General features: G+C 46.8%; 1 protein-coding gene across 3 annotated transcripts in view; it reads right to left on the reverse strand.

The window, feature by feature from the left end:
- The window catches only part of HHAT (hedgehog acyltransferase), a 367,215-nt gene that overhangs the window by 315,312 nt on the left and 27,108 nt on the right, over positions 1–24,795 (reverse strand). For all 3 annotated transcript variants that reach the window (XM_074988515.1, XM_074988516.1, XM_074988514.1), the window contains exons 6-7: positions 15,291–15,485; positions 1,167–1,379 (exon numbers count right to left, since the gene is read on the reverse strand). In XM_074988515.1, coding sequence (XP_074844616.1) covers positions 1,167–1,379; positions 15,291–15,485 — 408 coding nt within the window. The remainder of the gene's footprint in view (positions 1–1,166; positions 1,380–15,290; positions 15,486–24,795) is intronic.

Below are 24,795 nucleotides of genomic sequence, written 5' to 3' on the forward strand. Positions count from 1 at the left end.
TTAAAACAACTAAATTATTTCATTTTTCTAAAGACCATGGGGAAATAAAATTCCCTTGAACAGCCAGGAAGGAGAAAATCATATATTACACCCCCACTACCAACACTGGGCACTGGCGTCACTTAACACATGAATGAAGACCACTACCTTCCCACTGTTGGTTTTCTAAAGCATCTCATTGGTTGGAAAAAATGTGTGTCCATTTCAAAAAGGAACTAAAATCTTCATACCTTCAAGCCTTCACAGTCTTGAGAAGATAAATTTAAAAAAAGATATATGTAGAAAACTAAGGCTTAGAGTTTAAATCATCCCTTCTTTATCCCAATCATTAGATTTTGAGACCTATTTGGACATTTCTCTTTCAATCTATCAATCAGCCAATGAAACAGATGCTCCATTTTTAAATCAATAGTCTTTTATGAATTCAATATTATTCTATGGCTGATGTGTGAACAGGTAATACCTAAATGTACTCAGTGCACTGCTCTTTTCCACATGAAATGTACTTCAGGCCATACAAAGAAGAGAAAGAAAGATACATGAATATTAAGGACATTATTATACAATACGAATTTCTTATCAAGTAGATAACTGTAAAATAAACTTTCAACTAAGACTCATCTGCAAAGTGCATTTTAAAATACATTATGAGAATCATCTGAAGTAATGGATTTAAAGGAATTTTAAGCTCTACTTACCTAAAATATTCATCTAATTAACACCACCACCTCTCAAAAAGATGAAAGAATCTGCCCTTCCCGCCCTGCCCACATACACACAATCTCTCTCTGCCTTTTAATTTAATACAGCTTCAATACATACCTCCAGCAGCATCAGAAGTCACCAATTTATTTAGCAGCTTTTCAGAGATGATTTTCAAAATACAGCTTCAAAGTGTGGATCCAGAACCAACATCTTCTGAAGTTCAGTGGGTGTTTAATGATATGTATTTTTAGCTCACAGTCCCTAACTAATTTTCAAGCTTTCATCTTCCTTCTTTCAGGTCCCAATCTGACCAATTTATCAAAGTGCTCAGAGCTATCAACCCCCATATTAAAGGTAGCGTGTGTGGGTGCTAACAACCTTGCATCTCAGAGGATTTAGCCCTCAGGACACATTAGATGTATTGAACAACAAGTGCTATGTCATCTTGAAAGTGTTGTTACCTGCTTAGTAAATTCATTGAAGGTTATAATGGGTCCATTGTGGAACACAGGGTAGTAGAACATGTAGGCCAACATCCAAACAAATGAGTGGTGCCTCTTCTCAGTACACCCATGCCAGCAATATTCTAAGCTGAAACTAGTGTAGTAGAGGCAGCGAACAGTCAGGGTGAAGAGTAGCAAGTAGTATTCATTTTCAGTGTCATACCAGCCTCTCTGTAGAACGAAACAGACCATAGTATGATAGCTATGTTTATAACATAAGGGGTTTTAAAAATCAAGCAATCAACATTCTTACTGTCAAACAACAAGCCCTAAGGTCATCATCAATAAAGGACAGTTAATTCAGAAAGTCAGACTATGGGATGCACCTCTCTGCCATAGTAGAGAGCTGCTATTAACATATTTCCTCCGCATTTCAGGGTTTCAGGCTGAGTGAAAGCTAAGCATGGAGCTACTAAATACCATTGTGTAGCCTCACTTGCTATGACAAGACAGCAGTTCTGGCTGCCCCAACAGAGGCTGCTGCAGGGCTTGCTGCCTACTGCAGATGTTGCTGCCTGCCTGAGCGCAACAAAAATGGTGCAGCCTGCTTTGGTGGCAGCAGCTGCCTGCTCCTTTCACTCTCCTGCACCAGGGAGTGAGAGTCACAAATGTGAGCTCTGTATGGAGAAGAATGGCAGGGAATTCTCAGTGTAATTAACAGACTTGGTAAATGCCAACACTTCAGTGAACTGTTTTGGAAAGGAACATGACAACGAGAAGTCCTGTGGCACCTACTAGACTACCACAAGGGACGTTTCATTGTTTTGGCAGATAAATACTAACACGGCTACCCCCTGATACTTGTCATAAAGGGACATGAGTTTGCCAGTCCTAATAAAACTACCTTTTGCAGAGAACATAATGGAACAAATAAATCCGCTCAGAAGTGAAGAACAGGGATTTAAAAAAAAAAAAAAAAAAAAAAAAATCCATACAGCCAGTGAAAGGAAGTAGAGGCTGTAGATAGCAAAAGTGAGTCGATGCCAATAAGTTGAAAGATGGTTTGTGACCCTTGTTTTGGCATAAACCCAAGTGTTAGAGCAGTAGGCTTCATTTTCCAATTCAGAAACTGACACTCATGAAAGAGAAACTGCCAAGCTTGAAAAAGCAATTCTGGAGTATGAAACAAAAACAAAAACAAAAACAACAAAAAAAATCAGCATTTTGCATTAGAGTGATTACATCTCTCTTGAAGTAGAGATGTATTTACTGGAGCATTAGAGAAGCACTTGTATATCACACATTAGGCTCCATCAAAATAAGCTTTAAACATTAAAGCTACGTCTACACGTGAAGCCTACATCGAAGTAGCTTATTTTGATTTGGAGACATCGAAATAGGCTATTTCGATGAATAACGTCTACACGTCCTCCAGGGCTGGCAACGTCGACATTCAACTTCAACATTGCGCAGCACCACATCGAAATAGGCGCAGCGAGGGAACGTCTACACGCCAAAGTAGCATACATTGAAATAGGGATGCTAGGCACAGCTGCAGACAGGGTCACAGGGCGGACTAGCGCTTCCGGGACAACAGCTAGCCGCTCCCTTAAAGGGCCCCTCCCAGACACACTCAGCCTGCACAGCACGCGGTCTGAGGAGCCATAGGCACACAGACCCCGGGTGATGCAGGCATGGACCCGCAGCAGCAGCAGCCGCCGCCGCCGCCGCCGCCGCCAGAGGTCCACCCAGCCCTCCCAGCAGGAGCAGGGCTCGCCCTGATCCGTGCCATGTGGGAGGCAGCTGAGCACCTCCTTGCCATACCGGAGGAGGAGCTGCCCCCAGGGCAGCAGGGCTCAACCCCCAGCCCTGCAGCACCCCGCGCCCCCACCCCCACCTCACACGCTGCCGCCTGCGGAGCTACCCCACCAGCACCGACTGGTGGGAGCAGCTGGTGCTTGAGGAGTGGGACGACGACCGCTGGCTCAGGAACTTCAGGATAAGCCGGCAGACATTTATGGAGCTGTGCCAGTGGCTCACCCCCGCACTCAGGCACCAGGACACTGCCATGCGGCGTGCCCTCCCTGTGGAGAAATGGGTCGGCATCGCTGTCTGGAAGCTGGCCACTCCAGACAGCTACCGATCCGTGGGACAGCAGTTTGGTGTTGGCAAGGCCACCATTGGGGCTGTCCTCATGGAGGTAAGAGGACCCATGGGGGGAGGGCAGGGCAGGGCAGGGGAGGGGGGCCCGGGCAGGGCAGGGCCACGCACACCCTGCTCACCCCTCATTGGTGCTCCCCCATGTGCTTTCCCTGCAGGTCGTGCGTGCCATCAACGCCATGCTCCTCCACAGGCTCGTGAGGCTGGGGGACCCAGATGCCACCATCGCGGCCTTTGCCACCCTGGGCTTCCCCAGTTGCTTCGGGGCTCTGGATGGGACTCACATCCCCATCCGTGCCCTGCATCACAGTGGAGGACGCTACATCAATCGCAAGGGCTACCATTCTGTGGTCCTCCAGGTCTTGGTGGACAGCCGGGGCCGTTTCCAGGACATTTATGTGGGCTGGCCTGGCAGCACCCACGACGCCTGGGTTTTCCGGAACTCGGGCCTGTGACGCCGGCTGGAGGCGGGGACCTACATCCCCCAGCGGGAGATCCCTGTGGGGGACACCACTATGCCCCTCTGCGTCATCGGAGATGCGGCATACCCCCTCCGGCCCTGGCTCATGCACCCGTACACAGGCCATCTCTCCGCCAGCCAGGAGCACTTCAACCAGTGCCTGAACTACGCATGCCAGGTGGTGGAGCGCTCATTTGGCCGCCTGAAAGGACGCTGGAGCTGTCTCCTCACCTGCCTGGATGCGGGCCCCAACAACATCCCCCAGATTGCGGGTGCCTGCTGCGCCCTGCACAAATTTGGTGGAGAGCAAGGGGGAGGCCTTTTTTCAGGGCTGGGCTGTGGAGGCCGGCAGGGCCAACCTGCAGCCACCCGCTGCCCCCAGTCGCCAGGTGGACCGCGAAGGAACCCAGGTCCGGGAGGCCCTGTGGGCCCACTTTGATGATGAGGCCGCGGGGTGAACTCTGCCAGGCCCCCCACTGCCCACCCCTTCCTCCACAACACTCCCTGCCCCTACGCCCACACCACGGAGCACCCGACCGCACCCCCCACCCACTTTTCCTGGACAAATGACAGCACGCACTTGTGGCTGAACTTAAACTGGTTTTTCTTTTAGAACCGTTTTTTTTTTTTTTTTTTTAACTATAATTAAAACAAGAACAAACTATATACAAGACCTCTTCTAACAAAAAGTATTCTGTACAAATAAAACAATAATAAAAAAGATTACACATAATGGATATGTTGGTCAATAAAAAGAAAACCAGGGATGATAAGGAAGGGGAGAACTATTTACATGGGGGGGATGGGGCAAAGGGGGGGCACAAATATAAATGAAACGGGTCCATAACAATCCTCTTTTCTGACATAACTATATACAAGGGCGGGGGGCCACGTCCCGGGCCCCACGCCCCTAAAGTCTGGCACTGGGGGTGGGCAGACGGGAGCCCCGCCTTGGCCGCAGCCCTCTCCGGGGCTGGCTGGGGGCCGGGTGGACCGGAAGATATGACCAGCGAGTCTCAGCTGGCCCCAGGTGTCCCTCGGCGGTCCGGCCCTAGGTGGTGGGTGGCGGGGCGACGGCGGACGGGATGGCGACGTGTGGAGCAGCAGGTGGTGCGGCGGGTGGAGCAGGCAGGGCGGGCGCTGCAGCGGCCGGCGCAGCATGGGGGGCCAGGTAGTCCACGAGACGGTTGAATGTCTCCATGTAGGCCCCCCATGCCTCTTGGCGCCAGGCCAGCGCCCGCTCCTGCAGGTCCAGGCGGCGTTGGTCCACCCGCAGGTGCTGCTCCGTGACCTCCAGCTGCCAACGATGGATGGCCAGCAGCTGGGTGTCCGTCGCCGTCGGGTGCTGTTGCGGGGTCTGCCGTCTAGCCTGCCGTGGGGCCGGTTGGTCCTCCGCCGAGGGGCTGGCCTGGAGTGATGGCCCCGGAGGGGATTCCGGGACCACTGATGCCTCGCCGGAGCTCTCTTCCAGTCCTTCCAATGGTGCAGCTGCGGAACACAGGAGAAGGGGGGGAAGAAGAATGGAGACAGGCGTTAGTGTGGGCCCCGAGCCATGACCTTTGTCCCCCCACCCCTGTGCTGCAGGTTCCCCATCCCCGGGAGATGCTACTGTGATGGATGGGGTTCAGGGGTCCCCCTGCACTGCACCCCGTCCCCTGGCGGGAGTGACTCTCACTTCACTCAGCAGGGTCTGACAGGAGAGGTTTCTTAGGCCACAGATGCCCGGTTTCTCTCAGGAGTGACCGCACAGCAGTCAGAGACAGTCCTTCCAACCCGTCCTGGGGAGAAGACCCCAAGGGGTGCCCCTCTGGGGTGTGGCTTTCCCCGTCCTCAGGCTGGCTGCCTTCCAGCTCTCCCTTCCCCTAGCCTCTACCTGCGGCCCCCCGCCCCGATTCAAAGCCAGCTCGGCTCCTCCCTCCTCTTTGTTCAGGGCAGAGATGTCACCTGCCAGCTGTAGCCCCAGGATCATCCTTTGCCCCTGGGAGCTATTCAGCTTGTTGCTCATATCTAGCCTGAGTCTCCCTTTTGCACTCCCCCCACTCCATCACATGCTGCTGCTGCGGGGTGTCCCACCCCCTCCTCCCGGGGGCCCCTCGAGATTCCGCTCCCCCCTGCCCCGGGGATGGGGCATGGCACTGTCGTGCGGGGTGGGGGGGCAGGGGCTGATGCACTACTGTGAGGGACATGGCCCTGCTGTCCTTGGGGCCATGGCCATGTGGGGGGCCCTGGGCACATATCTATTACCCCCGCCCCTCAACCCCGGAGGTGTACACCAGAGGGGAGTACATACCTGTCGGTCCACTCCCACGGTCCGGAGATCCCTGGGGGGCAAACGCCCGGCTGCTGTTCTGGGAGGGCAGGAGGAGGATCTGCAGCCTGGACTCTGCAGAGGAGGAGCCCCCCTCCTCCTCCCGCAATGGAACACGGGTGGGCTCCAGGGGGGGCCCCCGGGGTGCGGGGCTTACCTCCGGGGCGGACTCCGGCTGCAGGGCCTGCTGGGGCTTGTCGGCTGAGGTATCAAGGGTGGCCGGAGGGGAGGAGGTGTGCCGGGGGCCCAGGATGTCCCTGAGCTCCCTGTAAAAGGGGCAAGTGACGGGGGCGGCCCCAGATCGGCTGGCTGCATCCTGGGCCCGGGCGTAACCCTGCCGCAGCTCCTTAACCTTACTCCTGACATGGTCAAGAGTATGCGCAGGGTGACCCCGGGCAGCCAGGCCCTCGGCCAGCTGAGCGAACGCATCCGCGTTCCGCCTCTTGCTCCCCATTACCTGGAGCGCCTCCTCCTCACTCCAGAGCCCCAGCAGGTCCCGCAGCTCGGCCTCCGTCCAGGAGGGGCCCCGCTGCCGCTTCCCAGCCTGGCTGCCGGGCTGGCTGGCCTGGCTGCTCTGGCTCCACGTGGGGGGGTCCCCTGGGGGCGCTGCCGGGCAGCCATCGCAGGTGCTGACCCTGTTCTGGGTGGCTGAGGGACGTGCAGGCCGGCCGCGTGTCTAGGCTGCCGCCTGCACGTTCCCTCAGCTTCCTGCACAGGAAGGGAGGGGGAGGGGACCTTTAAGGGGCCGCTCCACGCGGCCACCATTGAGCTGAGGGATTGGAGAGAGCATCTCTCAACCCCTCAGCTGATAGCCGCCATGGAGGACCCCGCAATTTCGACGTTGTGGGACGCACAACGACTACACGGTCCCTACTTCGATGTTCAACGTCGAAGTAGGGCGTTATTCCTACCTCCTGATGAGGATAGCGGCTTCGACGTCTCGCCACCTAACGTCGAAGTTAACTTCAAAATAGCGCCTGACACGTGTAGCCGTGACGGGCGCTATTTCGAAGTTAGTGCCACTACTTCGAAGTAGCGTGCATGTGTAGACACGGCTTAAGGCACACAATTTCTTGACACATTGGGCTTTATGCAGGTAACAATAATCAATATGACAAAGGATAATCCTCATTATTTCCCATGAAACAGTAGATATTTTATGTTGGCTTTTAAGCTAGAACTAAAATCCAAAAACACCAACAACTGGAGGTGTGGAGGGTGAGAGTTCACAGTCACACTTTTTAAATGTATTAAAAAAAATCTGCAGGCTTTGCATGCAAGAACATAGGTAGGTAACATACATAATTTATCCTCTTGAGGGATATGACACAAAACGAATTAGTTTATTCAAAGGGATAAAAACCAAAGACAGTGGAATGTCTGGGGTTGGGGTGGGCAAGCAGCCTGCAAGCTTGTGTGCCACTGGTGATGTACCAATCTATCCGTCCACAAGTAGGGCCACTTGCAGCTCCTCTTGGCTGGGAACAGGGATCCCTGGCCAATGGGAGCTGCAGGAATCAGTGTCCCAGTGCGCACAGCTTCCCGCAGCTCCCACTGGCCGGGAACAGTGATCTGTAGCCAAAAGCTGCAAGTGGCCATACCTGAAGAAGGTAAATAAATTGCCAGTGGCCCGCCAAGAGCTAACCCTACTGAACCTCCTCTGCTTACTGCCCACAACTGCATTAGTCTGTGGAAGAGAAAGTGGCAGAAGAATTCATGCCTTGTAGTATGCTTTAGGAGTAAACCTCAAGATGGCAGGCCAAAAGAAGGCCATGTAAAAATGCTTTGAAACAATGTAAATGGGCTCAGCCTTGGGGGCTGGAGGGAGAGGAACAGCCGTATATTTAAATGGTGCTACAATTAAACATTGTGAAGCACAGGAAGAAAAATAGCTTCCTCTTCCTCATCCAAACTTTAAAATTTGCTCCTTTTCCAAGCAAGATTGCCAGTCAAAACATTTGCTAAATTTCTTTCTCTGACAGGTAGGCTTTTGTTCATTTGTTTTTGCCAGATGGGCTGTATGAGATGTCACTGCACTGAAAATTATAATTAGTGGGTTACGAGCAAAATCCAGCAGCGGCCTTTACTCAGCTTGAAACCCTACTATGACAAGCACATATAAAGAGTCCAGCAGAGTATAGTCCTATGTTCAGCTGAGACCTCTTGTGAGTTTAGGTCTTGGGAATCTTGTCCCTTTTGGCTTCAGCACCTGTTTTCGTCCCGATTCCTCTGTATCAAGGTAGGTTTTCCACCTGCTGCACCACTTGGGGGATGATAGGGGAACGTGGGCCTGCCCCACCAAGTTCAAATCTGGGGACCAGGTCAAGCAAATGAGTTCTTCATATTAAAATGCAATACTGATGCCTTCTTGGATCACTTCCTTCTAGTCCCCCCTGCACAGTGGTAAAGCCAATAAGCAACAGAAATTGAAGGTAAAATCTCAGACCTTCCATGTGTGGCGATTCCCTTCTCAATAAGTCTGGCAAAGACACTATGGCCAGAGTCCTCAAGCAGCTGAGCTCCTGAAACAGGCCTGCTCTAAAGATGTGGCAACTCTTTATACCCTTTCCCACTGATGAGAGGTCTGTATATCCTTTCGGAGAAACCTTTTCCTTATGAAAAAGAGCGTAACATAGACCTGCCATTAATGCTTGCATTTATCCCACTCTGTAGGCAGGAGTAATGGCCTCCCAAATGTTTTTATACTATAATGGGAAAAGTAACTAGGGACTCCTTCATGGACCCCATCAAACCTGCTAATACAACATTAAAATGCCAAGTGGGAGTGGGGGGGGGCACATGTGTACCAAAACCTTCAGAAAACTGGACACTACAGTGTGAGAAAACACTTGTTTTTGTGGCTCTGAGGATGGTAAGCGGATATGACAACCAAGAGCACTGCTATCGAGCTAAACAGGACCATATGATTTTAGATGGAGAAGGAAATCCAAAATAAACGTAACATCTATTACCAAAGGGGAGATGTGTTGTTGTTCTGCCCAAAATGTGAATCTTTTACATATGACATCGCAAGTCTGGTTGAGTCCTTCCTATCAACAATCTAAATAACCCCCTGGAACAGAACTTCAAAATAGTTAAGTATCCAAGGCCGGGCCTTGGAAAAGCTCTTCCCACTGTCTCAACACCCCGAGACCAAAGACAGTGTTACTGGAATCCTTACTGAAACGTCAGGAGGACTGGAACCAGAACTGTTATAGCCAAGCAGTTGCTGTTGACATCAACATAGCAGCATTCTGCTTAAGCTTTCTCAACATATATGGAATGAAGGAAATTGGTGGATATTAGACATTACAAAAGGCATCTGATAGGGTTCGTGGATTCCACACTCCCCGATGCATCTTGTATTCAGCGCTGGCAAACAAGTGTCTGGAAGAGTTGTTTAAATGCCTGAGTCACATATGGACAATTCATGCTTGAAAGATGAGTGTCTGCTTAGCCAGTTTGCTTGGCTGTTCATTAAACATGTTAGACTAATTGCTGTGATGGAAATAGTATGACCAATCCCATGATTCACTACTTCTCATGGCACAGAGGGGAGGAAAGGCCTTCCCCTCTCTGCTTCTGCAGAATGTTGTGGAGTGCTGTCTATCACCACCTGTATAGACATGCTTTCGATTAGTGGTAAAAAGCATTGCATTCATCAGGTGATCTGTTTTCAAGTCCAAGTATTTATGTGAAGTCAAGAATAGTCTACCAACCAGATACCTTGAGTCTAATGATGATCCACGTGTTGCTCACCCAAGGTTGGAAGCATGTGTTAAGTATCAACATGGGACAAGAACAAGAATGGGACACCCCTGTGTACACGAATCAGATTTGTAAAGATGTATTGTTGGGGAACCCCTACCACATGGCTATGTGATGCCTTTTTTGCCTCAAAATAGACTTCAAGCAGGCCTGCGTAGAACAAAAATGAAATCTGACATGGAAAATGACAAACATGCACAATACCATGTGCCCCAGCATTCTTAAGACACAGTCTTACTGCTGGTGGTATCAGAAGAGATTTCTCTTTATTTACCAATTCCCACACTATATTCCTCATTTCTTTGGCAAAGTCTGAGGTCTAAAACTTTCTGAGACGTTCCAGTGCCAGTCATCGAAGTACAGGTAATATGTTCTGCTGCCTGAGAAATGCTGCTATAATCACAAAGCATTTTGTGAAAGCTGTTGCTGTTGACAAGCTGAGCAAGAGAACTCTATACTGGAAATGGTACAGAAACTGAATACTACTGTATTATGAGAGCCAGATGGACAGAAATATGTTTCCTGAAGGTTTAGAGCTGCAAGCCAGTCTTACAGATCTAAGGAAGGTGAGCGTCACCATTCTGAATTTATATCAGCAACTGAACGGCATCTTCTCAGGCCCAGAATTGCTTGCTTTTCTCCTTTCCTTTTGGGAATCAGGAAAAATAAAAATAAAAGCCCTTTTCCTCAAACTAAGGCAGATCCTCTTCTGTGGCTCCAAGATATAACAGTAATTGAATTTTCTGTTGCAAAAGCCTCTCATGAGAGGGTCCCTGAACAGGGACAGAGAAGGTGGGTGTAAAGAACAAGAATAATCTCAAATGAATGGATTATTCAGACTTCATATTCTCTCTGATCAGATGTAATATTGTTCCAGGTTTCCCAAAGACAATCAGACAGTCTCCAAATGGGATAGGGAATGGGAAAAAACCATAATGATTGGCTCTGAACAGCTCTTAACAAGACTGTCAAATGTAATGTCTCGGTTGGACAGTGGTAGGTGCTATAACATAGTGAGGATGAAGCAAAGTGACATCTCTTATGAAAGAGTTGCTTCTTCCTCGATAATTCAACTGGTCTTGGCTAACGATCAGACAGAGTCTGTGCAAGCTGTCTTGGCCATGAATGTTCTCTACACTGTTTTCTCTCCCATTGAGGAGCATATTCACCAAGTGATCTTAAAATGGCATGAGCGCGTCTTTTCAAACTCAAAGGCTATGTCTACACTACAGTGATCCTTAGAAAGAAGTTATTTCAGAAGAATCTTCTGAAAAAATGTCTTTCAAAAGATTACGTCAACACAAAAAAAAAAAAAGATCAAAAGATCGAGCTGCTCTTTCATTAGAGAGCATCCACACAGACCCTGCTCTTTCGAAAAAACAGGACAGGGATCAAACAAACAATCTGGCACCATGAGGATTGCTCTTTCTTAAGAGGGGCCTGCGAAGTGTCTACACATGCTTTTTTGAAAGAATCTTTCAGCAAAAGGAGCTCTTCCTCATCTGGGAGAGCAAGCAGGAAAAAGGGCCGCGTTCTTTTAATTTCAGATTGAAAGAGTACATTGTGTGTGTAAACGATCCATGGGTTCTTTCAGAAAAGGCCCGGTTTTTTCAAAAGAATTTGCTGGTGTAGACACAGCCAAAGTGTCGTCCATTTACTCCAAAGAATTAGTGCAGACACCCTCACAGGGCACCTTTCAATAGTACTTTGAACCTCACCTGGGATATCAGAATACTGTAGCCAAAATGCACATCTTGCTGTTATCGTAGTTGCCACTGAACGTGCTGAAGTATCCAAGGTGTCTACTGCTCCATGCGGTGAGGTTAACTGATTCTCTGTGATTCAACTCGACACCTCCCTGAACTCTTCTGTCAGTTTATCTACAAAGCCCACAAACTTTTGCCTACCAAAATAGCCCTGTTTGCAGAGGCATGTTTGCAATTAGAAATCCTCAGCCAGTCAAAGCACTTCCTTCCAAATTCATCAAGATGGTTTGGTTCATTCTCCTTTGATGAGAAGTTGAAGTTGGAGTAGGAGTTGTGTTGTTTTGTATGCATCTGAGCTGAGAAAAAGCACCACGTGGGATACAAAAGGGACTTGATATCTTTATTAGTCTTTATAGAGATAGAAGGTTGCAATTGGCAACAGCACTTGAGCTGATTTCAAGACTAGCCACACTGGGTAATGTGGGTTGTCGTTTTGGTAGAGATGCGCACAATAAATCTATTAGCTTGTGACATTTTCACTCACAATCTCCTTTAGGAAGTCAAGAGTCTCAGCTATCCTCTTTAGAATATTGTAAAATGTTTCATAGTCATCTGAAGGTAAGAAATAGGTGGAACTAGTCGGATGACAAATGAGATACAGCAGCTTGAGGAAGATCAATTTGGTGAAGTTATTCTACCTCAAGAGGTGCGCAGCTGCTGCACAGGAGCAAATGCTGTCCAGTACGAAGTCTGACAGGTTCCACCAGAGAAGGTGATCTTGTTCTGGACTGAGTAGATGAAACAGATTTTCTCTCATACTGAAGGCCTCAAGGAACTCATAAGGCCAGGCTGTGGACCATACACAAACTGTATAGGAAGCCAGGGAGGTGAATAGCAGGGAAACTATTTTCTGCTGTGTCTTTTGTGCCAACCGTAATGCGCCTGTGCACACTCCTCCTCAGATGTAAAGTAGGGTGTTAAAAAAGACCAGGTTGATGCCTTGAACTACCATTTGCAATTACCTGATGGAGTCATTTCTGTCTCCATTTTTAAGAGGGCATCTGAAAAGGTGGCTACTATTCATGTTCCCCAGAGGAACATGTACTGTCTGTCAGGGATGATTCCAGAGTAGAAAGCTCTGCATAAGAAGTGGAAGACGCACAAATCAAGTGGCTGTAGGTGCCAGTGCATATTCTAAAGATGATGGCTCTACAGGCAGAATGTCTGGAATGCCCAAATCTGAGACCATTCCTTCATCTCTCAGCCAAGGTTAACTAGAATTAACTTGCATCTGATGAAGTGGGTCTTTGCCCACGAAAGCTTATGCTCCAAAATATCTGTTAGTTTATAAGGTGAAACAGGACTTCTTGTTCTCGAAGATACAGACTAACACATTCCTCTCTAATACAATGTGCAGAGAAAGCTGGTCCTACTCTGCCCCTCTCGTGCCCTTAGGAGAGAGGCACACTTGGTGGCCCTTGGTCAACAGGCATCGCTGTCCAAAAGACAAGAATCTCTAACACATGGGGCAATGTGTACCAGTAGTTGAATACATAACAATCACTCTACTATAAATGTTAACGTTTTTATGTTAATCACTGCAGCAGTGCGGGCACAGAAATAGGTCTCAGGCCCTTTTCAGATGTGGAATGCCATATGAAAGGGAAAGCATGATCAGAAAAAAGTCCCACTCGACTCCAGGAAAAGACTCCTTCCAAACACAAAATTAATAAAGCATCTTTTATGTATTAAATTCCATATAGGTGTTCAACTTTTGCTTAATTCTGACTATTTGACTCCATCTCAACTAGAATCCCATTTCATCTATTCACCACTTTCTGCAAAAGGTCCCCAATTCTTTTTTTAATATGGTTCCTCTTGCACAAAACTGTATGACCTTTAGTTCTAGCTTATTCATCAATATCAAACAGGCTCTGCAGTCTTGACATTATAATAATACTTGACCAGTTTAAGCATTCACTATGTTGCCTCCTAACCTCCTCTCAGTACTAAATCCTGTTGCTTTTCATATGTAAGACCACTCATTTCATTCATCAATTCAGCTGCTCTTTAGAATCCCACGGGAGGAAAAGCATCATAAAAAGGTAATTTGAAGATAATGCTGACAATAATAAAAGATGCAGGTAAATGGTTTTGAAATCCACAGACAGTAGTTTTAATTAAAATACAGCCAGGGCTTAAAGAAAGTGGGTAAATCAGATTAGTTTGAGCATATAGTACAATTTATTGCATTCAATCATTTCATTTATTGTTTAAAAGAGAACAAATATGCAGCAACGGAAAACAAGGCTCTTCTATCTGTCGCCTAGTTATCCTCTCGGTTTACATCAACATGAATGCTACAGACCAACCACCTTGTTATACATCTAGTTATCTTTTAGTACTTGGGGACACAACAGCTCATGACAATACATATTATCAAGAGCCACTACTGGGAGTTCTAAGCAAGGTTATTAACATTTCCAAATGAGATGCTACATCCTCTGATTGTAGCAACACCTACTGCACTTTAACATCTACAGGAGGGGTGGGGAACCCACAGCCCCATGAATTGAATCCAGACTGTGGCTTACCTTCATCCAGCCCATGAGGCTCAGGGCTCCCCTCCCCACCCACAGCGGGGTGAGCCAGTGCTGCTGCTCTAGCCACGTGTTCAGTGCCGGCTCCCCATTGTGGAGGGAAGAGCTCCAAGCGTTGTGGGCCCAATCAAGGGAAGCCAACAGATGGATCATGCTGTGGACACTACCTGGAAGGGCAGGGGAAGCAATTCTGCATGCTTGCAGGTAAGCACTCCCTCAAGGCAGCACCCTCGTCATTGCCACTGGCCAAGAACCACAGCCAATGGGAGCAACAAGAGGCAGTGCCTATTGTCAGCACTTCCCTGCAGCCTGCAGATTGTGTGGAGCCACTTGTGCCCTCCACCCCAAAAACCACACCAAGCAGGCACCCCAATCCTATCCCATTGCACTCCACAGCCTCCATAATACCCAGACCCTGCACCACCACCCCCAGCCCCTTTGGCAAACCACCTCCCACCCAGATCTGCACACTGCTCCCTGCTCCTGCACTCTCACACTGCACCCTGCTCCTGCACTCTGCCCTCCCACACAGACTCTGCACCACCACCCCCAGACAAGTCTTGCACTCTACCTCCTCTCCAGACTCCCCACCACAGTCCACTCCTGTACCCTGCACCTCCCACTCAGACCACATACCCTTACCAGCCTGGTCCCTGGAAGCCCCCTCCCACACAATGAACTCTTCATTTATGGCCCCACCCCAAAGCCAAGGGAGCCCCACAAAATGAGCTAACCCCAAACCACCAGAAAGAGTTAATCTGGCCCTGGAGTTAAGACCTGAAACTTGGCCTCCTGACCTCTGCGAGGCTCCAGTTTGAGGGGAAGGTCTTTTTTCTGCTTGTCAGCTGGGGGCCACATCTGGGAGGGTTTGGGATTTTTTTTCTCCTTCTCCCTTGAGTGAGGTCACTGAGGGCTTTGGGAGTTTTTTGCTTCTCACTTGTGTGGTCCCCACCTGATTTTTCTGTGGGCCATGGCCCCCAACCCAAAAGAGGCTCCCCACCCCTGACCTAGATAATTCTTAAAAGCCATCTCTGTCTAGGAAAAACTAAAGGTGATTCTCCTGATAAGAGTTTTGCAATAAAATATAGTCCAAGTTCCTAATAAATAAATACCATACTTCTAGTACACTAATAAAAGTACCTTTGCTTCTTCCACAGCTGGTACCCGCAAACTTGATAACAAAATTAGAGAGCACACCCATGTCAGGCCTGCTGTCTGAAACTGAGCCACAGAAAATGAAATGGCTATATGTAGCAAAAGCACTGCCAAGCCATTGATTCCCAATAGAAACCAGCAGGCCATCATCCCATATGCCATTAGACACCAGGGTTTGTACTGGAAGAAAAGGAGAGAGGAGTACTTTCAGTTTAAAATAATATAAATAAAAGTTATGACAAACATGACATTTACCTAAAAAAACCCATGTTTCAATAAATGGCAAAAACAGACACAAAATACTAACTGAGAATTGTGCTAATATTACTGAAATAAACATAAATTTACTTTTTAAGACTGCATAATGATCAAAATATCAGGTGTGAAACACAAGGACTCCCTGGAACCAGAGGTTCAAATTCCTACAGGATTGACTAATTGCTTCTTTCTTCAAGTTAGAGAATGTGTGCTCCACATAGTTTCTGCTGTGAGGACCCCTCAAATGAGAAATTAACAGTGAAGCACTCTCTGCTCTGCAGGCATGTTAAAGACCCTTTGGCACTATTTACATGCTCAGAGGAACTCTCCCAGGGTCCCTGTCCAAATTGCTTTTCCCTCATTTTCTAATGCACTATGTGCAGGTGAGCCATACCACCACCACCCCGCTCCTCGTTCCCCCCGCCACCCATCCCCTCCTCCAACAGATTGATTCTTGGATATAACCCTTTGTCTCCACTACAATAAAAATGTATCTTAAAAATAAATCACAGTTTAAAATCCTGCAACATGACATAGCAGTTCTATGGATTTTTCTGTGGTCTCCCAGGAGGTTTTGAAGGCAATGATAATACAGGTTCAAACTCTCTACTCCAGGTCCTTTGGGACCTGACCACTGCTGAATGAGAGAATTTGCCAGATGATGGGAGGTCAATATCATCTAGCAGATTAGCAGCACTTCCACTGCTTACTGGGCTATTAGAAGACATTTAGGGGTAAATTACAGCTAAATAACAGCACAGAACACTGAGCCAAGGATGCTGGTTGTAAACAAACTTTAGAAGACCTCAGGAAACTTGGCCACCCTCATTAAAAGTGGTAGTCCAGGTAACTAAAATCATGCTGGATTACAGATGTTGCTGGATGAAAACATGCCAAACTAGATAAGCTCAACCTGTAATATGGGTAGTAAACATTCACTCTGAGAACATCGTTCTGGCATGTTCAAGGTGCATCAGCAGTTCTCTGAAGCTCTTGAAGTTGCATGTCTGGATGTCACGGTTTCTCTCTGCCTTTCTCTGAGCAATGTTTCAGGCTGCAAATAGTATCAGCAGCGTGCTAAGAAGAAACTACTGAAGGGATTCCAACTGTGAAAAAAAACTGCTTTCTGCTCTTTACATAATTTAAGATTATTTGAAATCCAAACAATGAACATAAGTTTATATCATTATTCATTATAAAGCCAAACCGAAAAACAGAGAGGCAGTCGCACTGAGAATCACTTTATCACAACAATAGCTGAGACCCTTTCACAAAATTGTAAAAAATGTTCTTCTAATGCATTTAAATTTTGGTTACTCTGTGAGCATTCCACTCTAATACTGATACTTTCTACTAGTGTGACTGTTCAGTGCAATTGTTAGATTCTCCCTTCTCTAGGTTCCTTTATTTTACATAATTTCTTCCTGCAGAGTATCACAAGAAAACTGAAGTCCATGTCTTTAGGACATGACAGTTAAAGAATCACAGAAATCCAATGAATTATTCACAGCAAGACATGGGGCTAATATTTAAGAATGAACAAATGTGACTGTAAATCAGCTACTCAAACGTTCCTTGATTATAATTAGGCTGATGGCTTCTTTTTCCATTCTATGTTATTAGCACCCATCATATTTATACAAACAAGTTAGCATATGCATTCCATCATAAATATTTATAAGGCTACATCCTCTATCTCTCGTGGACAAACTGAACAAGGAACTAAAACTTGCATATGTTTTTAATGTTATTCCTCCTAATGAGAACACAAGTCTTTCCCATCCCATGCATCTAGAGAACCTGTGAGTAAAGTACACCACACCTACAAGATTAGCTTTAACACCTTGCTCTGGTTTCCAAAATCCTAGAAGAAAGTTACCTGTAAAGAGGTATTTGAAGGAATAAGCACAGAGTACCTGCAGTTACACTAGCTAGGATGAAATTACCTGGGCCATCAAACCGAATGCTTTAGGGTAGAAAATGATTCCTAACTGGAGACAAAACATCATTTTCTGTTACGTTGTTGCACAATTAAGTATATTGAAAATATTCTTAAATATCTGACATGTCCTACACTCGAGACAAAATGAATCAATGGTCTATTCAACTTTGATGATTCCTGTGAAGCACATTTTCTTATTATGACTACTACTACTCATTCCCTGCCCTTAACCTGCCATTTTCAAAGACCGGTTCATCACATTCACCTTCTTTTTCTTACATGCACAGTATTCGTGCTTCTAACTTTATATTCAATTTACAATCATCCAAGTTCTAAGAAAAAGCTAGCACAAAGAAATAAAGGCAGTGATGCAAGGTCACAGACAGTATCATGACAAGATCTCTGCGGGGACTGCCTATTGTTGTTCCCCTGTGTTTCCAGTACAGATTCCATGAACCATAACCGTCTCAGGTGGGATGGAGATGTGACTGCTGGCAATCTGTTTAGGGACTCAAAGGAGCTTTATGAAACCTCTCAAGGAAAACTGCTGGAATACCTGGTGTTATACATACTGTATGACCCCAAAAGTATACATGTTTGGTATTCTATAAAGAAAGGGAGCAGTGAACAGATATTAGATTTGTCTTTTTAAAAAAAGAAAAAGATTGAATAATGAAGAGGATCACTAAAAGCAAAAAATGGGGCCACTGAATTGTTCTTTTCTGATACACATGATCCTAATTCAACTTCATATTCAAAGTTCCATGTAATTTCATCTCTTAATGCTAAGGAACTGTACATTGGTTCATAGAGAGAGAAGATGGGAACTAAAAGTATGATTTATTAAAAGGACAACACATTTTTAAATACTAGATTGCCCAAATTTTTCTCAGCTGGACTTGTAGTACCACCTATTAAGATTACAACACATTTCCAATTATTTGATCCTTATTTTAAGTTATTTATATTTTTGCCAAATGTTAACTACTTAAGCTAAAATTTTCTATTCTGAATGTCAGCGTCAGGCTGCAAGCTGAATTTTTTGGGAAATTTCAGCCAAAATAGTTCACCTATATTCAAGAACAAGGAATGACTTAGTAATAGAGGGATGAATTAATTTGATGACAGGAACACTGATGGAAAGGAATTAATCTGAACTCACAAGAGAGCTGAAACTGATGGATAACAGGAAAAAGAATAAGATTTGTTTTCACAACACAGTGAAGTAATATGTAGTGATAACCCAGGGAGTGATAGCATAGAGGAGACCAGGAAGATCTGGCAGAAGGACTGATTTGACCCAGAGAATGGAAATGATTGAGAAAAGACAGTAAGAGCTTTGCCTAGGGAAGGAATAAATGGATACCTGTACCTAAATATTTATTTCTTTATTTATCAATACCTTTATATAATTTTGTGGGGAATGGAAGGATGAACAAATCCATTATACAGGCTCCAACCTTTGGCAATCCTTATGTAACTTCTTTCACTGCCACTGAAAATTGATAGGATCATCACAGTCACTGAGACATTTCATACAGCCACTTTTTGCCCCCTTAAATCAAACTACCACATATATGTTTCTTTCCTTCCTCTCTTCCTCTCCCCATTTTTCAATCTTTCCTTCAAAATTACCATGACCCAGATTAGATAAAACTGCCTGAAATCTTATTCCTCTAGAACGAGAAACAATAATTCTTATCTAGCCCTGGAAGGCCCCAGTTACTAAACAGCAAAACTAATGCATTTTTATATACATCCTAGTCACCTTATAGCTTTAGAATACCTCCCTGCCCTCTGAGTTCTGAAAATTTGTGTTTACAATACTAACAGATTGGGGTTAGCTTTGCAGATTGAAGGTGATGAAACATATTCTCATTTGAGCTGTAACCAGAAAATAGAATTTGCATGTTCCAGGAACTTTGGTTTTTGTCCTGCTTCAGGAACAACCAAGGAAAAAAAGATAATATTTGTAGAATTAAATATGCCAAAAAATTGACATGCAAGCATTTAAATGAACTGTATTGACACTGTGAAATTACATATCCAAATGAAATGTCAGTTGGAACTGAAACATTCTAAATTTATATTTTACTTTAAAACAACATTTTTAGTTTAAAAATAAATTTGAAATTAACTGTTTCTATCTCAACTCCTTAAGTAGAAACTGTTCAGTTCAACCAAGCACTTCAAAACAAAGCAAAATATTTTGAACAAGCAATATGTGGGAAAACAAAAAAAAAAATCATTAAAAAAAAAAAATCAACAGTTTTCCAGTGTAAAACTTAGTTTCAAGAACTACATTTTCCAATGTGGGGAGGGGGGAATTACTGAGGACATCTCTTCACAGCACATACAAGAAAACAAAGTTGCACTGTACTGGATCTGCGGTGGTGTTGTCAATCCATATAGACCCACACTGGTTTTGCCTGTCATACACATTTGTAAAGCACGCTGCAGCTTTGGTCCCAAGTAGTAGCATCCTTCAGTCTACGTAGACTATGGATCGCGCCCTTCGTAGTTCCATTTGGGATCATCGTTTGCAGCACGGACTGTGACTGTGAAGGCCCACACAAGGGTGACAGTCCTTGCTGCATCTGTTGCATGTGTAATGGGTGTCTGGCAGGTCCTTACTGTGCTTTCTGCAGGCTCGCTTCTCCTCTGCTAGCTGTCTGACCTTCATCTCGCCCTTCTGAAGGCCCTTGTGTAGTTCCTGCCTCCGTCTGCCAGCTCCTCCCAAGTGTCCGGCTCGATGTCTACCTCCCTGAGGTCCCTCTTGCAAAAATCTTTTTGCGCGACTGGGGGCATCCGAGAGGTCCTTTGCCAGAGGCTAGCTCGCCACACAGGATGTCTTTTGAGATCCTTCCATCATTCATCCTGTGGACATGGCCAAGCCAGCGGAGCCGCCGCTGCCTGAAGAGGGTGCGCATGGTTGGGATTCCAGCTTGCTCAAGGACAGCGGTGTTGGCCACTCTGTCCTTCCATGATATTCCAAGGATGTGCCTGAGGCAGCGCAAGTGGAAGATGTTCAGCCTCTTTTCCTGGCGGGCGTACATTGTCCAAGACTTGCTGCCGTAAAGGAGGGTGCTGAGGATGCAGGCTCTGTAGACTTGCATTTTGGTGTGGGTGTACAACTTGATGTTATTCCACACTCTCTCGCTGAGTCTGGACAGAGTTGTGGCTGCTTTTCCGATCCTCCTATTTAGCTCAGACTCCAATGACAGGATGTCAATGATGGTGGACCCGAGGTAAACGAACTCGTGGACGACCTCTAACCTATAGTTGTCAATGCCGATTGATGGAGGGTCAGCAACCTCCTGAGCAAGTACACTTGTCTTCTTTAGGCTGATGGAAAGCCCAAAGTCCTTGCATGCTTTGGAGAACCGATCCAGCAGTTTCTGAAGCTGGTCTTCTGTGTGTGACACGACAGCAGCGTCATCTGCAAACAGCAAATCTCTGATGAGGACTTCACGCACCTTGGATTTAGCTTGCAGCCTTGCAAGATTAAACAGTTTCCCATCAGATCTTGCGTGCACAAAGATGCCCTCTGTTGAAGATCCAAAGGCATGCTTCAGGAGGCGTACAAAGAAGATCCCGAACAATGTCAGAGCAAGGACGCATCCTTGTTTGACGCCGCTCCTAATGCTGAAAACATCCGATCATGTGCCATCATATTGAATGGTTCCTCTCATGTCTTCGTGGAAAGACTGGATCATCTTGCGGAGCAGTTTGAACAGTCCATCCCTGCTGACCAAGTCGAAGGCCTTGGTCAGGTCGATTAAGGCTATGTAGAGCAGCTTCCTCTGCTCCCTGCATTTCTCCTGCAGCTGCCTCAGAGAGAAGATCATGTCAATGGTAGATCTCTCTGTGCAGGATCCGCACTGTGATTCGGGATACACCCTCTCAGCAATCTTCTGGAGTCTGCCAAGGATGATGCAAGTGAACAGTCCACCAGTGATGCTCAGGAGGGAGATTCCATGGTAATTGTTGCAGTCGCTTTTGTCTCCTTTGTTCTTATACAAGGTTACGGTGTTAGCGTCATGCATATCCTGTGGAACCTCTCTCTCTCTCCAGCACAGGCACAGTAAGCTCATGTAGGGATTCCAGGAGAGTGTCTGTGGCACACTTGATTACCTCTGGTGGTATACCATCCTGGCCCGGGGCCTTTCCTACTGCAATGCTGTTGATGGCTTTCTTCAGTTCATCCACAGTTGGTTCCTGGTCCAGTTCGTCCATCTGCTGTACCGTTTTTCTGGCTGCTCTGAGTGCCTGCAGGGTATTCTGGCTTGGCGAGCGTTTGTACTCCAGGAGTGCAGCGTGCTTCTTTTCGATGGCTGGAATCATCTCATCGGAGTTAGCTTCAAACGAGTCATTCGTGTTTCTGGCTCCTCTTCCAAACACCGACAAGGCCGTGCTGTAAATTGTATCCCTCAGATGCTGCCATCTGGATGTCACATCAGTACCCCGGGGGCTGCTGCGCAGATTCTCCTCAAGGGTCTCTCTGAACTTTTCGGCTCTCTCTGAGTTTGCCATCTTTCTGGCATCAATGCGGGGCCTTCCAGTTAGTTTAGAGTGGTACAGCTTCTTGGGAATCACCTTGAGTTTGGAGCAAACTAGCGAGCGACCTGTATCGCAGTCAGCACTACGATAGCTGCATGTCAGAAGGACATTTTTGAGGTTATCACATCTAGTAGATGACCACGTCTAGTTGATGCCAGTGTTTCAAGTGTGGGTGTCTCCATGACACTCTGTGCTGTGGCTTGGTTTGGAAAAATGTGTTTGTGATGCACAGATTGTGGTAAATGCAAAGCTCGAGAAGACACTGTCCATTTTCATTCATTTTTCCCACACCAAAGTGGCCTAAAGCAGGAAGGCCATGAGTCACGATCGGCTCCAACTCTTACACTGAAGTCACCCAAAAATGTACAGTTGTTCGCGAGCAGGTATTTGCACTATGGCAGCACTAAGCATGTCATAGAACTTGTCTTTTACTTCTGGTGTGGCGTACAGGGTTGGAGCGTAAGCACTGATCTGGTGGACAGGACCAGCGCAAGTTTGAAGTGTGACCTGAAGGAGTCCTTCTGATCCACCCATGACTAATTCCACCATTTGTAGAAGGGTGTTTATGATGGCGAAGCCAACACCATGCTCCCTGGGCTCTTCTTGGGCTTTACCCTGCCAGAAAAAGGTGTAGTCCTTTTCCCTTAGAGATCCCGAATCTGCGAGTAGTGTCTCTTGCAGAGCAGCAATGTCAACTTGGAGCCTTTTCAGTTCCTCATTGATGACAGCAGTCTTTCGGGTGTCGCTGATGTCCTGAAGATCTTCAGTCAAACCAGTCAGCATGGTCCGCACATTCCAGTAAGCAAGCTTAAAACTTTGATGGTTTCCTTTTCTTGTTGGTTTGCCTGCTACTCAAATTTCAGTCACTTGTCAGGTTTGGGAACCTTAAGCCTCACACACCCAGTGAGGCAGGTGAACTGTGGCGGGACAGTACCCTTCTGGCTGGGGGCTGCCCAGCTTGAGGCGGGAGGTGACTGTCCAGCGAGATGCGACGATCTCTCCCACCATTGAAGGCAACCCCTGGCGCTTGTTCTCTACGCCAATCGATCAAGAGCTTATAACCAGTATCTGTTATGTCCCATGTTGGTTCAACACTGTTAAGCGATGCTGGAGTACCTCTCCAGGCGCAAGCCTGGGCAATTTTTTGGGACCCTGGGCTGCCCAGACGCCAGTGTTCCCCTGTCGGCTTTACTGATGTAGTCCAAAGGAGAGGATAACCTCTACATCTGGTACCAGCTCAGCTGCAGGAGATGCTAGGTCAATGCCAGAAGTTGGCACAGAACTGCCTTAGGACTCCCCTCTGGATTTTCTGTCAGGGTTTACTCCCATAGCCTTGCTCCTTCCCAGGATAACCCACAAGGCAGTCGGGCAAATATCCCTGCATATCCAAGTCCTCATTATCCAACATAATTTTGAGTCTTTTCACAGGAAGTATTAAGTCCCTAACTATAGGCCCAATTCTCTTAACCTTACTCACAATGAGATGAGCTTTATTTATATGGATTCAAATGAGACTGCTTACTTATTTGAGTAAAACAAGCAAGCAGTCATGTAGCACTTTAAAGACTACCAGAATAATTTATTAGGTGATGAGCTTTTGTGGGGCAGACCCACTTCTCTAGATCCGGAGTGGATAAGCCCCATGAAAGCACATCACCTAATAAATTATTTTCATAGAATCATAGAACACTAGACTGGAAGGGACCTCGAGAAATCATTGGGTCCAGTTCCCTACCTACACGGCAGCACCAAGCACTGTCTAAACCATCCCCAATTAGAGGTCTATCTAACCTGCTCTTAAATATCTCCAGTGATGGCGATTCCACAACCTCCACAGGCACTTTATTCCAGTCTTTAACCACCTTGGCAGTTAGGAAGATTTTCCTAATGTCCAACCTAAATCTCCCTTGCTGCAGTTTAAGCCCATTGTTCCTTGTCCTATCCTCAGAGGCCAAGGAGTACAATTTTTCACCCTCCTCTTTGCAACCCTCTTTGAGGTACTTGAAAACTGCTATCATGTCCCCTGTAAGTGTTCACTTTTCTAACCTAAACAAGCCCAGTTCTTTCAGTCTTCCCTCATAGCTCATGTTCTTTAGACCTTTAATCATTCTTGTTGCTCTTCTCTGACCTCCAATTTCTCTACATCTTCCTTGAAATGTGGTGCCCAGGACTGGACGCAGTACTCCAAGGCTGTTTCTACACATGGCACTTTTTCCAGAGGATCATCTTCTGGAAGAGTGCTTCTAGACATCAAATAGGACCTCAAAAGAGCCACCCCTTCTTCCGGAAGAGTGCATCTACACTTGCACTGGCACTCTTCCAGAAGAACAGGGCAGGAAACAGCACAGACGGGGTCACACAGCCAGGGAGCCCTTCCAGGGCCGCCAGCCACATGGCCCGTTAAAGGGCACCACCTAAACAGCCCCTCCCTGCAAACACTGTCGAGGTCAGCCACGTCGGCGCACAGTAAGCCAGACCCAGATCCCTGTCCAGAGCCTGCTGACCAGCAGGCATGGACCCCCAAGCAGCTGCAGGACAGCAGGCTTGCCCTCACCCGCATGCTAGCCATCCTCTTGGCCACCCTCCTGTAGCCAGACATGAACCCCTCATTTGGCCTTTTCTTCTTCTCCCCCCACTGGGAGAGACAAAGAGAGAGACAGGCAGCCTTTGATGCCCTGGGAACGCAGGTGTGCTGTCTCACCCAGACTCTCTACCATACACAGAAACCAG

Source organism: Carettochelys insculpta, chromosome 3, assembly GCF_033958435.1.
Source record: "Carettochelys insculpta isolate YL-2023 chromosome 3, ASM3395843v1, whole genome shotgun sequence".
Taxonomy (NCBI): domain Eukaryota; kingdom Metazoa; phylum Chordata; order Testudines; family Carettochelyidae; genus Carettochelys; species Carettochelys insculpta.